Source organism: Talpa occidentalis, unplaced genomic scaffold (genome assembly GCF_014898055.3).
Source record: "Talpa occidentalis isolate TD23 unplaced genomic scaffold, MPIMG_talOcc4v2.1 talOcc4.17, whole genome shotgun sequence".
NCBI classification, from domain to species: Eukaryota; Metazoa; Chordata; class Mammalia; order Eulipotyphla; family Talpidae; genus Talpa; species Talpa occidentalis.
Genome location: NW_023601754.1, coordinates 6,975,961 through 6,990,946, shown reverse-complemented (window position 1 = coordinate 6,990,946; position 14,986 = coordinate 6,975,961). Strand labels below are relative to the sequence as shown.

General features: G+C 47.5%; 2 protein-coding genes across 8 annotated transcripts in view; one reads left to right on the top strand and one right to left on the bottom strand.

Moving 5' to 3' along the window:
* Window positions 1-14,986, bottom strand: part of DUS2 (dihydrouridine synthase 2) — a 39,073-nt gene that overhangs the window by 15,225 nt on the left and 8,862 nt on the right. For 2 of the 7 annotated variants that reach the window (XM_037515951.1, XM_037515947.1), the window contains 5 exons: window positions 8,452-8,594; window positions 4,404-4,449; window positions 2,684-2,775; window positions 1,827-1,870; window positions 636-696 (listed from right to left, as the gene is read on the bottom strand). In XM_037515951.1, coding sequence (XP_037371848.1) covers window positions 636-696; window positions 1,827-1,870; window positions 2,684-2,775; window positions 4,404-4,449; window positions 8,452-8,577 — 369 coding nt within the window. In that variant the 5' untranslated portion in view covers window positions 8,578-8,594. The other 5 variants (XM_037515948.2, XM_054696926.1, XM_054696927.1 and 2 more) reach the window with 5 other exon arrangements.
* Window positions 11,611-14,559, top strand: DDX28 (DEAD-box helicase 28). The gene has a single exon (XM_037515953.2). It carries the CDS (start codon window positions 11,637-11,639, stop codon window positions 13,245-13,247), a length of 1,611 nt encoding a protein of 536 aa, XP_037371850.1. The 5' UTR covers window positions 11,611-11,636; the 3' UTR covers window positions 13,248-14,559.

Here is a 14,986-nt window from a genome sequence, read left to right as displayed (position 1 = left end):
ACCACATTTCCCTGTAAGATCCTGAGTTTAAGGACTGTCTTCCTGCTCCTTTCTCTAAGCTACCAGAGTGCTCTGGTCCGATCTCTTCAGATATGATGATGGGGAATGTGTTGTGTCCTCTTTTTTTTAATGTATGTCCCAGTTTTACTCATAAAAAGACAAAGTCTTGTTCATTTTTTTTTTTTTTAATATTTACATCACTTACCTTATTGCTTGGGCACAAGTACTGTGCGTTTGTGTCTATGTGTACCTGTGTGTGTATACATGTGTGTTTGTCTGTGTGTTTGTGTTTGTGTGTATATCATTTCCCCTGAACCATTTAAGGCAAAACTGCATAATCATAGCTCTTTACCCCTAAATACTTCAGTATATATTTTCTAAGAATAGGGATATTCTTACAAAACCACAGAAGAACCATCAACTTCATAAATTTACACAGAGGTAGTGATTTGGATGATCCACCAACGTGCCTATTGCAATTTACCAGCTGATGTAACCCTGTCCTTTTGAGCACTGTCCCCATTTAGTGCAGGATCTAGTTTAGAGTCAGGTCCTATTCTTAGCTGTCGTATCTCATTAGTCTCCTTTATTCTGCACTCTGTGCTTATGAAGAGTATTTAAAAAAATCCACTCACCTTGGTGGAATACTCTTTTGGACAGCCCATGTTGACATCAATACCAGCTACATCATTTTCTCTGAAAAACAGGAAGGACCAAGGATGATAAAAATTCAACTTGAGGGAAGAAGACAGAGTTGAAGGCATGCATCTGTGCTCTTCCCGCATCCCTGGCCCTACAAAACACACCAACCCTCAGTTGCAGAAGCTGAAAATAACCCGTCTTTAAAATGTGCAGCTTCCCCCACCCCCAAGAGAGCTCAAGAAGAAGAATGTCATGTGCTTGCACATGTGTAAAGGGCTCCTTGGAGAGGACTTTGCAGCTTAGGCGTGTATCAGGTCACTCAAATACCTAGTCACAGCCACACTAAACTTGGTCCCACCCTTGCAGTCCTCACTGGTGGGGTGAAAGCCATCTGTCAATGCAGAGAGGTGATACGAGCATGAGAGTCCTCTCCCAAAGTACCAGCTATGATGGAAATAACAGGACTATTGGACTGCATAGTTGGCTTATTCCAAACAACTCTCAGATGTACAAAGGACGCTTGCCTCATTCCCTGATACGGATACAATTAACGGCCAATGATCAGCAGCAATCCGTCTGAGTTCCCTCTCACCCTTACTGTTTTTACTAACAGCAGTTAGCACGTACTAAGTAGTCACCACGTGCCACACCTTGCAAAGACATTTGCATGCATTATTTCATTTATCCTTCCCTGAAATGCCAGGGGTAGGCAGTACTACGGGTCTCAGTGAGGTTAAGTTCAGGAAACTAAGTTCTCAGTGAGGTTAAGTAATTTACTTAGTTAGCAAGCAGCAAAGCTAAAACTCCAACCCAGGCCAGTCTAACTCCAACGCCCATCTCCTTCAGCACAGTTCTCTCCGCCTTTGTTAATTCAGGAAGCAATCAGGCTTACCTACACTTCATGAGATTCAAAACCTCAGAGTCATGAGAGTTCTTAGGAAGGGAGCCTCATGAAAAAACATTGAGAAGCACCCCCCTCCCCCAGAGTTCCCTGGAATCTGGGCACACTCCGTACATGAGTCCTAGGTTAGCCCTCAGATGGCACAAAGAAAGAAGGAAACCAGACGCTCTTAACCTGGAAATAGAAGGGAGTAGACTAGGAGGCAGGAGGGTGGCCACCAGGAACAGAAAGGCCTGAAGCCCACAGGAGAAGCAAAGGCAGTCCCAAAGAAAGAGACACTTACACAAGTCTAGCCACAGCAAGAGCTCGCTCAGCATCTGAAGTTCCCTGGGAACATAAGAAACTTTATCAACCACCACCCTGACACAGATAAACATGCAAGCACACACGTGTCAGCAAGTAGAGTCAGGCAGGCATTCTCTTAAACAGCCAGCCCATTGGACTAGCAATTGTCAGAGTCAAAAAGTGTACCTGGAGGGCCTAGAAGACCCATCAATGCTGTGATTACTTCAAACACATAAAAAAAAAGTCCAAAAAATGAATTAAGTTGAAAAATAAATGAAGTACACACTCATATACTCACTACTTCCAGTCTATAATTAACATTTTGCTATAGTTGCTTTATCATATTTTTGCCCATTGTTATCTAGGTTTTACAGACTTAAATACCAAGCAGGAGTTATTTCTGAAAAAGCACCAAGAAATGTTCAAAGCGAGAGAAGCACGCTCTAGAATCATTACAACCCTAACATCAATCTAATGACTCTGAAGGAAGCCTACTGCTTTAATGGGAAATATATACAGACCACACAAAAACAAAGGCTATGATGTGTATAAGCAATGCTAGGAATTGAAAATAGGTAAGTCACGCTGAACAGGCATTTCCTATAATTAAGGCAATTACAGCTGGGATTAGAGGCATGGGACAGAAGGCCACAGCCTGTATTTTCATGAACTGTCTGCAACAGTGTAATTACTCCGAAGCAGTTCTCTGAAAAACCCGCTGAAGCACAGCCTTCAGGAAGTCACTGCTGTACGATCGCAGCCAGGCACTGAACACTGGCCCCACACAGGGCATGAGATGGGAAGTCCAGGGTGTGGCTGAACCTCTGGAGGCTGCCGGGTCCCAGTATCTCGTACCATCTGGAAGACGACCCTGTTCTGTTCTCTCTCACAGGTGCGGAAGACGACGCGGTCGTCAGGGGCGACAAAGTCCACAGTGCTGAGCACCTCTGCGAGAAAACACAAACACACAGGGCCACCCAGTGAAGGAGTCAGTTTCAACCTAGCACTAGAGCCTCCAAGAAAACACAGCAAATGCATTACCTGAAAGGGGTACCGCGAGCAACGGTCAGTATTTGCTAACTTGGTGTTCACAGCAATTCTCTAGAACATAACTACAGAAAATAAAGAAGCCTCCATAACGAAGGTGCTACAAATGGCACCGCTTCAACACCAACACATGGAAGACCCCACGTGGCAGATGGGAGACCATGCCTACCTCATGCACTTATTTTTAGAAACAAGAACTTTAACACATGGGAAGCACCTCCATAAATGAAAGTTGTTATAATTCAGGCGCTGAACAGACCAGAAGGTTGAAAGTGGCGGCATGGAAGCAATGACATGTAGGGAAAGGTAATCAGGATGATCTCCAACAGCGCCACAGAGACAGTGCACGACTGGCAGAAGAACCACCAAAACCTGGGGTGTTTATACTACGGCTTTATAACAACAAGACTCAGGAAACTCCCATTAAAGTGCTGGTAACGCATTCCGACACCGTCATCTATAGTGACTGATGGAAAAATGTCCGAGTGGAACAGTAGGTGGCAGAAAAACATGGGAAGCATGATCACGAGGGGGCGGGGAGGGAGAGTGTATAAACATGTCATATTTTTATAATGACACTTTACTAAAGGTGTAAAAATATGCATACATTATTCCATGTGGGATTGCCTCTTCAAATATGGGATTGTGGGTATTTTTGTATGAGGTTTTTATGGTCTGTTATATTGATTTTTTTCATAACACAAAGAAAATATAAAAACTGAACAAAGAAAATTGACTCATAACTTCTGATGAGCTTATATTCAAATTTCATAAACATGTATACATTTTCAAGAACTATACTACAACTCTAATCAGTAGAATCAGCCTCTTCAAGATAAACAAAACCACAATTCAGCACAACCGCTTCCATTGGCAAGAACTGACATTACCATGGGGCCTCGCTGGTGGCGCAGGGGTTAAAGTCTCAGCACTACCAAGCTATCACCAGTCACTGAGGCTTGAGTTCAATCCCTGGCCAAGGAGCTTCCCACATGGTGCGGCAGACCTCTCCTGTCTCGCCCGCTGCTCCCCTCAGCAGAGTATTTCAGTGGATCTGCCTGTTCTGCTCCCCGCTCTGTCTCTGGTGAATTCTCTCATCCCCCGCATCTCTGGCCTACACCCCAGCTCTTATATGCATAAATAAAAATAAATCTTAAAAAAAAAAATCAACACGCACTCTGCCTCAAGCTACGTAATTGGGGGGGGGGAGGGGGGAGAATTGACATTACCTTGTTTCACTTGATTTTTATCCCAACCCTGTGATTCAAGGTCACCCAGCCAGGACCAGTGCTGATGCCATCATGGCCCCAGTGCTGCTAGGGTCCTTCCCGGATCATGACACCTGGTGATTCCGAGGCCAGCAAGCCTGCCTCACAGCCACTCTTTGTCAAGATCTCTAGACAGCAGTGACCATCCTCAAGGAAGGATAAGACCCACACAATGACTGAGCCAGGCCAGGAGCACCCTGACAAGACAGTCACTCCAGGCAATGGCAAACGCACAGTCCTGGAACCAGAGCTGCACTCACCGTTGACAACTCTCCTGCACTGAAGCATCTTGAGGTCTATCAGCTCCTGTGGAGGAATCAGAGGGCACTTGTCAGTCCTGAGCTCCCAGGCTCTGGGCCCAGGGGACGACCTCCCTCCTGCACCTGAAGGGGAACCTGTCACGTTACTACCAACAACAAATCATGGCTTTCGGGAAATGCAGCGCTGTCCTCTTAACCCAAAAATGGCAAGTAGGGGCTTGAGTTACCTGCCCTCAATCAGCTCCTGTTTCCAGGGACCTGGGAGGCATTTGGGGCCTAGTACGGGTGAACCACTCAGGCAGTTGGAGAGAAGATACTAGTCCGGAACGTGAACACCTGGACCCTTTCCTCACCTGTTAGTCTCAGTACCAGTCCCTCACCCCTAAGATCCTCCCATCTCTCATCTCTACACAGAGAAGACAGTAAAATGTGCCCAGGAAATGCCAGGACAGAACTGGGGCCTGTGAATAGACAAAGTGAGAAGGAGCTCAGCATGGGAAGGAAAAGCTGAAAACCCCTATCTAACATGGATCACATGAGCATCTCAGCTCTGAGGACAATCAAGCAGACTCAAGAAAGGCAGGAAAGGGGCTACCTTTAAAGCTGACATCATGAATCTTTAGAAAATAAATAAATAAATAAATAAAGTTGACATGAAAATCAAGAGAAACTTGAAGGATTAAGAGTGGCTGCCTCTTGCTAGGCGACTAGACTGTTCTGCATTGTTCAGGGATCATTTCAGCAGATGTGGACTCCAGGTCCCGGTCATTCACCCCAGAAGCTCATGCCAAGGATGCAGGGGGGTCCAGAAAAAGATAGGAATAGATTCCCAGCCTTGGAGTTCAGCCCCACACTGACTCCCTATGATCCTCAGCAAGTTACACCCACAAACAAGAGGGCACAAGGGCCTCTGCTCATCTATGGGTATGTGTGGGGCTAACGTGGTCAAAGGGCTGCTACAGCACCCAGGGGACTCCCACCAATATCCCATCATCCGGGTGAGGACACACACACTCAAACTGTTTTTGTGGCTATTGCCACCACATCACATTCAAGTCAGCAAGTATCTGGTGATGGAGGCCCACCAGGTCACCAACAGCAAGCAGGATATGGATACATGGCTGGCACACAAGTCTCAAGAACCACATGACAATCCAAGGGTGGGCAGAGCTCCACACAGAGCCTCTTCAGCCAGTGACCCCAGTTTCAGGGACAGCAAGAAGGCACGTGGACAAGTAGGCAGCACTGAGTGGTTTGTGCTTATAAACAGCAGCTCAGCAGCCAGGCTGAGTGTCAGCTGGGACAAGAGCAATGCAAAGCAAGGCAAGTCCTTGCTGGGTCCCCAGCACTGGCAGCAGTAACTAATCCTCCATGGGATTTGCACAACCCCATGCCAAGTCCACTGTATCACCTGTCTGTGTGCTAGTTACAGTTGTGCCTGCTGTACCTTTACCATCTCATACGAATTCCCTGAGGAAGGTCTTGTTGCCACACAAACAATGAGCCTTAGAGGACCCAAGAGGAGTTGATGCAAACATGGTCCTTGAAACACCTTATTTTTTTCCCTGTCTCCCCATTACAACAAAAGAGTCTTGGGGACCCAGGCGCTGCCTTTTTTTATCTCTGAACCACTGGCATCAGGCATATTGCAAGTGCCACTGAGCATATGCACAGCTTCCTCCATACCTGCCACGTGGCAGATGTTTGATTGTTTAAGTGGAGAAATTAATCTAAATTGTTACCATTCAAACCTCAAGTGCCCTGCTCACCCACACCCTCTAACACTACTGCTTAGTTCCAAGGATATAGAATGGAACCTCTTTTTTCACCCTTAATTAGTGAAATCATTGTTTTTCCTTGTGGTCAAGTTTTTCATCCAAGCATCTCCACAGCAAGTTACCTTTTACATCTATATATGCTATGTAGGGAAAACATCTATATTTGTCAAAATGACAAAGGTTTTTTTTAAAGGTTTACTTTTAATTATTTATGCATACAATAACTGGGGTGTAGGCCAGAGGTATGGGGGCTGAGAGGAATCACCAGAGACAGAGTGGGAAGCAGAATGGGCAGATCCACTGAAATAACACAGCTGCTAGCAGGTGAGAGGTATGATGCACCATGTGGGTTAGATCCCTGGCTGGGGATCAAGCCCATGCTGCAGTAGCTGGTGATAGTATGATAGTGCTGAGATTTTAACCCCTGCACCACCAGGCAGGCCCCTTCACTTTTCTCCATTCACTCGGCCTGCTTCCTGACTGCGCCAATCATAACAGTTAATCAGCAGTGTCACTCCACATGACAGCCCCCATCATTAGCATATCCAGGTACCTTTTATGCTCTGGTTTGGTTATAGCACCTTTGGGACATGTCTTGCTTTCAGAAACACAAACATACTCAGATTGAGAATCTGAATTTTCCCCTTAAAAAAAGAGTCACTACCAAAATGAATAACGGAAGGAGAGAAAGGGTTAAAAAATATTTGAAGAAATATTGGAATAAAATGTCCCAAATTTGATGAAAAACACTAAACTACACATCTAAGAAGTTTAGTGAACTCTAAGCAGAATAAATTCAGAGATCCACACCCAGAAACACCATAACCAAACTGCTGAAAGTCAAAAGCAAAGAGATTATCTTGAAGGCAACAAGAAAGAAGTAACTTACTCTATGCAAGGGATTCTCACTAAGATTAACAACTGATTTCTCAGGAGAAACCATAGAGGTGAGAAACCAAAACCCACAAAAGAGTTACACAAAGGACACTACAAAATAATACTGAAAGAAATAAAAGAAGACCTAAGTAAATGGCCTCAAACCATAACTGATACTCGTAGACTGGAAGATATAATATAGATAAAGATCCAGACTGTTTTACAGATTCCAGGGAGTAGCTATGCCAATGCCAGCCTGCAGATCAAAAATGGATCCACCAGGGGGCACCAGGAACCACACTGTGCCAAGTCCAATACTCAGTGGTCCAGTCCCCAGTCACCAACCCAGGACAGGACAAGTAGGACCCACCCCTTCCCCTACTGGTCTACCTGCCTTGGTCCTGGGGGGGTTGGGGAGGGAGGGAACACATAACAGTTTCCTCACCACAAGGATTCTTTGTGCTGTCCTTTTATACCCACAGTCGCCACCCCACCTGTGGCTGTTAAAGACAGCAATATCAGAAGCAGTGGGTAGCTTCTTAAACTTCTCACACCCACTGGGGGGACCTAACAGAATGGAGTCCAGGGAGAAGCTGTCCAGAAAATTATGATACATGCCAAATTAAGAACTACCACCCACACTCCCCCACTAACTAATAGCAGCTGCTCCTGTTATTCTATTTTTGCTAGCAGATGCTTTCTATTTATTTTTTTAATATTTATTTATTTATGTATACAAGAAGTGGGGTACAGGCCAAAGGATTCACAAGAGACAGAGTGGGGAGCAGAACAGGCAGACTGACTGAAATACACTGATGAGGGGAGCAGCAGGAGAGACAGGAGAGGTCTGCTGCACCATGTGGGTAGCTCCCCGGCAGGGGATCAAACTCGTGGTTCAGTGGCTGCAGATTGCTTCATAAGTTGTGCCTTAACCCCTTGCGCCACCACCAGGGAGGACCCATATTCTTGCTAGCAAATGCTTTCTAAACCCGGGTCTGAAGCCCTAACATTCTCCAGCGTAGCTAGCAAGTCGCTGGCCCACCAGCTCCTGCTACAATATCCTATGGCTCCCAAACCAACTTCTTCCAGCTTCCCTGGCCTATATCTGGTCTTTCTTCCTCTTCCTAACCTTGAGTTCATTCATTCATGTACTAACTGTGTATCAGCTCCTACAGGAGCCAGCAAGTGGGCTGACAGGATGCTTGTTTATCAGCCTGGCCCAGGCACAATGCCTCCACCATGCCAAGGGCCCTGGGTAGAGCTCACAAAACTCATGGTGCCCTGTGTGTCTGCTTCCCCCTGCTTTCCGTGAGCACCTGAGAAGCAGTACCCATTCTGCCCCCTCTACTCCTCCCACAGCAGGAGACACGACACTTGTGATAGAAGCCCCTTACCTCGCAGTATACCAGGTCCGCGCCATAGTCCAGGGCCAGCAGCCGCATGGGCAGAGTCCCCACCCGAACCATAGGGGCTAAGATGAGTTTGTTGTGGTAGCACAGTGAGAGACTGTTCACAAGCATTCCTCCTCGGCTATCGCCTGAAGGAAGGGAAACATGAGTCAGAAATTCAAAAGGAGAAAACCATTCTTCCGCTCTCCAGGGTAGGTGTGCTTTCTTCCTTCCAACACATGACAGTCTGTTTTCCTTTTCTCTGATCATAAAAATAATACATGTTCATTCATTCATCCAACAGGTATGTATTAAGGGTCTAGTCTGTGCCAATCACTGGGCTAGACTCTTTTGGGATACACTAGAGAACAAAACAGATAAAAATTCCTACTCTGATAGACCTTTCTACTGGGGGGGACATAGACCAAAAACAGTTAGCATGGGTAGGGCTATAGAAAAGAGAAGGGAAAAGAGAGATTGAGGGCCTCCCCAGTGGCGCAGTGGTTGAGCGCTGGGTTGCAAGGCTGCCTGCAGCCTCTGCAGCGCCGGTTCGATCCCTGGCCGCCGGCGAGGGTCCCACATGCAGTGACAGACCTCTCCTGCTGTGCCCGCTGCTCCCCTCAGCAGCGTATTTTGTCAGTCTGCCTGTTCTGTTCCCCACTCTGGCTCTGGTGAATTCTCTCACCCTCTTGCACTTCTGACTGTAACCAGTGCTTGCATAAATAAATAAATCTTTTAAAAAAAAAAACCTTAAGTTGGGAAGTGGAGGCAGGCTTCGATGAGAACAAAGATTTGATTTAGCTAAGTTGGTATCTAGTGGGAGAATGCACAGCAGAAGAAACAGGCAGTGTAAAGGCCCTGGGGCAGGTTTGGTCTGGCGTGTTAGAGGAAGAGCAAGGAGATCAGCACAGCTGGAGCACAGAAGGGAAACAAGAAAGCAACAGACACACCATGTCAGAGTGTGCAGCAGAACATGGTAGTCTGATCCCATAGAGCCTTGTTGGATACTATGGACTTTGTTAGCTCTTCACGAAAGAAGAGCCAAGAAAGGGCTTTAAATAAAAGAGTGCCATCACTGATCAAGGTTTCACTTGGTCATGTGACTGCTGTATTAACAGCAGACTTAGGAGCCAGGATAGATGCAGGGAAACCAGTTAAAGGACTCTTTAGCACCAACGTGAGAGATGATGGTAGTTTGCTGCAAGGAAATTCTTTATTTTCTATCTGAAAATAAGTGGCACATGTAGACCAAATAAAACTGTCAGGTCAGATATCCAAGGAGCTATTTAGCTAAGGAATAAGAAGCTCTGAGTTCTTGAAGAATCATAATAAACTCACAGCATCTTGGAGTATTCATTATATGAACTCCCACCCATCACATCATCAATCAGGAGTCACTGGACCTGCAATACAGACTTTTCAATAACTGAAAACAACCTCTCAAAACAGAGCCAAGTAATTCTAGTTATAACAGCAGTTCTTTATGTCAAATTCAGAATCTGCCCGTGGGTCACCCATGGATTTCAGTTCTGCCATCCGGAATGGTATATACCCCATAGCATACCTCATCTATCTTCCAGATGGCACTTTATCCAAATACATGAGGGCAATTTTGTTCTCCCTAAACTTCTTTTCTTCAACTTCACCATCTTGAATCACTCCTTCCTATGTTTTAGGGAACCCCAAAGTTCTTGACCCCAAGGGCATGACAAACAAAGGCATCAATGTGCCCATTACAGATTCTGGGCATGGGGCAGAGCCAGAGCAAGAGTTTGGCAAATGTGCCTCTCTGAAGTGACAGCAGATGTGATGACCTCAGCCTCTCCGCAGTCCTCATCCTCTCTCCAGGGTTTCTCTACAATGCATGATTGACATTTGGGGCCAGACAATTCTTTTGAGGCTGTTCTGTGCATTATAAGATGTTACAACATCCCTGGCTTCTACCCACTAGCTGCCAGCACCACCTCGTTAGATGGCTCAACTAAAAATGTTTCTGGGCACTAAAAGATTGGGGGACAGGGTGGCAAAAATCACCCTAACTTAAGAACCACTATTCTCTCCAATGGCTCTCTCCTCCACTAGTTAACAACTCTCCAGAAAGAGTACTCATGTATCAAAATGGTATTTGAAATTTTAAAAATATATTTGTAAGTGGTATTTGATAAAACTAAAACACTTTCTGGAAACATGAAAACACCCCCAGATGGTTATCAACGTTTACCTTATCTCCCTGCCCAGGCAATGTGGGGCACAGAAAAGATCTGAGACCCATTTTCCAGATCTGCTCATGAACTACAAATAATGTAGGATTTCCTTGCAACCTGAACATCCGAATTCAAGTAAATTATTCTGCCTGACCAGGGCCATGTGAGACAAACAACATACATGACCATAGGACAGCAGGTCCTGTCTCACTACTACACTTCAAGCATTTTAGGTATCTGACTGGGATGCCAGTTGGGGGGGGGGGGCGCTGGCATTCAAGAGTGTTGAGTTCAGGAGGAGAAGCTGGGAGGAGAAACAAGGGAAAGGGGATTAAACTTCAGCTGAAAAGTAAGGGGAAAAGTGTGAAGAAACCAGTCCGTTGGAAATAAAGCCTAAAAACCTAACCTCCCACTTCACAAGAATGAGCTGAAGGCCACCAGCTAGGCTCTCGGCTCTCCTCAGAGAGGGATGTCTGAGGTGCTATCTGGGACACATGGCTCCAGTCTCGACCGCGGGCCTGACCATTCATTCAGATTCTCCACGGACACTTCTTAGCAAACCTTGCGTGGGCACCACATCTGAGAGAACATCTCCGCACCCTCGCAGTTTTCAGGAGGAGACACGCAAAAGGCACAAGTCATCACAGGAGCTTTGAGGGCGACAAAGGAGAATCACAGGCTACCCCACCCAAATGCCTGAAGCCCTCCGCCCTCCTGGTGCATGAGGCCAGATTCCCCTGGCCACGCGTCGTCGGCACCTGGTCTTGCCTCCATTGCGCGCCCTTCCCCAAAGGTGGCCCGTGTCGCGACGTCGCCATGCCCCGTTCGAGCCCACAGACCTCGCGGCCGCTGAACTCCACAGATCCTCCCTCCTTCCTCGCGGTTCGCCAACTCCGCAGGCCTTACTGAGCCTCACCGGCCACCGTCCGCGAAGCCCCGTCGCGCTCTGACGTCACTACCGTGCGCCTCTCCGACACCAAGCGAACTATGGCCCTAGCAAGGCCGACGCGGCTGCTGTCGCGTGCATCTCGGGTGCTCCTGACGCCTCGACGGGACCTCGCGGCCCGCAATCCCGACGAATCTCTCCCGGTGGTGCGCATCCCGCGGGCTCTGCAGCCGCGGCAGGAACAACGGCAGGGCAGGCGGAGCCCTCGGCGGCCGGTGCTGGTGCGACCCGGTCCTCTGCTGGTCTCGGCGCGGCGACCCGAGTTGAACCAGCCTGCGCGCCTAACGCTGGGCCGCTGGGAGTGCGCGCCGCTCGCTTCACGCGGCTGGAAGAATCGGCGCACGTGCCACGACCACTTCTCCATCGAGCGCGTGCAACGCGAGGCACCGGCGCAACCGAACCTCTCGCGCGAGCGCACCTTCGCGGATCTGGGTCTGGAGCTCCGCGTGCTAAGTGCGCTGAAGGAGGCTGCGCCAGAAGTCGTTCGGCCTACAACGGTGCAGTCGAGCACCATTCCCCCACTGCTTCGTGGCCGTCACGTCCTTTGCGCTGCAGAAACCGGCAGTGGCAAGACTCTGAGCTACCTGCTACCCCTGCTTCAACGACTTTTGGACTGGCCAAACCTGGACTCCTGTCGTATCCCTGCTCCACGAGGTCTGGTCCTTGTGCCTTCCCGAGAATTAGCTGAGCAGGTGCGGGCCGTTGCCCGACCCTTGGGCAGCAACTTGGGCCTCCAGGTGCGGGATCTGGGCGGAGGCCATGGCATAAGTAGGATCAGTCTGCAACTGTCCAAACAGCCTCCAGCAGATGTGCTGGTGGCCACTCCGGGGGCATTGTGGAAGGCCCTAAGGCGTCATATGATCAGCCTGGAGCAGCTCTATTTCTTGGTATTGGATGAGGCAGACACACTGTTGGATGAAAGCTTCCTGGAAATGGTGGAGTATATTTTGGAGAAGAGCCATATAGCAGAAGGCCCAGCTGACTTAGAGGACCCCTTCAATCCCAAAGCTCAGTTAATATTGGTTGGGGCCACATTTCCCGAAGGTGTAAGCCAGCTGCTGAATAAAGTTGCCAGCCCTGAATCCCTAACCACCATCACCAGCTCCAAACTCCACTGCATCATGCCTCATGTCAGACAGACATTTATGAGACTGAAGGGAGCAGAGAAGGTGACTGAGTTGGTGCAGATCCTTAGACACCATGAAAAAGCCAGTAGAACTGGCCCTTCAGGGACTGTTCTGGTGTTCTGTAATACCTCGAGCACTGTAAACTGGCTTGGGTATATTATGGATGACCACAAAATCCAACACCTAAGGCTGCAGGGACAAATGCCAGCCTCAATGAGAGCAGGTATCTTCCAGGGCTTCCAGAATGGGTCCCGAGACATACTTCTCTGCACAGACATAGCCTCTCGGGGCTTGGACAGCACCCAGGTGGAGCTAGTAATCAATTATGATTTCCCCCTCACCCTGCAAGACTACATCCACAGAGCCGGGAGGGTGGGCCGTGTGGGGAGCGAGGTACCAGGCACTGTCATCAGCTTTGTGACCCATCCCTGGGATGTGAGTCTGGTTCAGAAGATTGAGCTGGCAGCTCGCCGGAGAAGAAGCCTTCCAGGACTAGCGTCCTCAGTGAGCGAGCCTTTGCCCTAGCAATCCTGATTTCAACTGGATTAAATGTTATGCCATAACAGGGATTTTTCCCTGAGTCCTGGGTGGGTGAGCACACTTATCAGTAGGATGCACTGGGGTTCTCCATAACCTCCCTGAATATCTAGTGAACTAGCTTCAAAAGGTAAGCTGTCGGCCAGCATTGGAGGGTAAGCCTCTAAGCTTGGCTCTCTAGTCTTTCACATGATTCGTGACAAATAAAGTGGATTTTGACTTTGTATTATGTCATTTCTAACAAGTGATGTTTTCATGGGTCTTCCCCAATAATAATTACCATTGGGGTAGAAGTCACTGGATTCTGAGAAGATTCACACCCTTAACCTAGCGCATCTAGGAAAAAGTTTCCTTCAATTGCTGTTTTAGTTTAACATTTTTATTTCCTGCCCCAAAGCATCTCCATTAATCCCCTCAGAGAAGGAAAAGTGAATGGGATTAACAGTAGAGAGAAGTCTTCTTCACCAATAATGCCTTTGGCAAGCTTGGACACACTTGGTGAAATCTCCTGTCAGGAGAATAAAAGGCAAAGTGACTCCAAAGTATTGGAGTGCCTTCTTTTCTATGTCTTGGTGGAGGAAGAAGAGAGGGGATAAAACTGTTTCCAAAACTGGCAAAATAAGCAGATAGCATCCTCTCAAAATCTCCTTGGTTTCATTCTCTGCACCATTATATAAGTTTTGCCTAAAGTAACAAACACTTGAGAATCAAATACAACATTTCACAAAAAGAATTTAACGATAATTGCACATTGATAAGGACAAGGTTACAGAGAATAAAAATAGGCCCAGGGAGCCTTTGCCAGAACAGAACATGGCACTAAATGTATAACCCTAGCTCTCTTTTCCATATGAAGAAACAGGTTCAGAGGGATAAAAGAACTTGCTCAAGATCACACAGGTACACAGGACAGAATCTGGTTTGTCTGTACCAAGGGTTGTGTTCTTACACCTGCCAGCTTTTCACAAATGTGGTTCTTGCATAAATATCTATATGTCAGTTTTCCTTAAATATCCTTTTTTTACATCTATACCTAGAGTAGTTTAAGTGCAGACTCCTGGGCCCCAAACCTGATCTGGGTACATACATTTTCTCTGGGTTGGCCCAAGAATCCACACACAAGTATCTTTCAGTTGTTTATGGAATCCACAGGTGAGTCTCAAGCTCTCTCAAGATTGACAAATCATTTGTCTGAAGTATAGTGCCTTCCCAAAAGTCCCAGCCAGGTCTTCATGAGACATCAGTACCCCTCCAGATCAGAAGGAGTTCCCAGACAATCTCTCCAGAGGACTGGAGGAAGAACCTGCCAGAACTTCCTCCAGAGCCCTTCCCTTCACACTTTACCTCCTATCTCTCCCCCAAAGCAATTTTCTCTCATTAGGCCTGACTTCATCTTTCCTAACATGTACCACCCTAATTCAAGCATCTTGGGAGTAGAGAGAAGATGCTAGGGTTGTCCACCCTCCAAAATGGCAGCCCAGCAGTCTCTGTCTTCTGGGCACATCCCCTGGGACACAGCAGCCCCAGTACACAAATGTCCTCAGCAATAGGGACTACTCTCCCCATGGAAGGTTATGACCAGGAACCACACTGGCCAAAGGCTGCCCCAACAAGCCTGGTCTAAGAGCTGAGGCAGATTTGTCTCTTTCTCCTCTGAGTAGCACCGAATCATCTGTTACTAACACCTCTTCATAGTATGGACCATGCTTTTCACCTTTACCTGGCTG

Bases quoted from the DNA above. Each gene is read 5' to 3' on its own strand.
- DDX28 (XM_037515953.2), top strand. From the start codon at position 11,637: ATGGCCCTAGCAAGGCCGACGCGGCTGCTGTCGCGTGCATCTCGGGTG.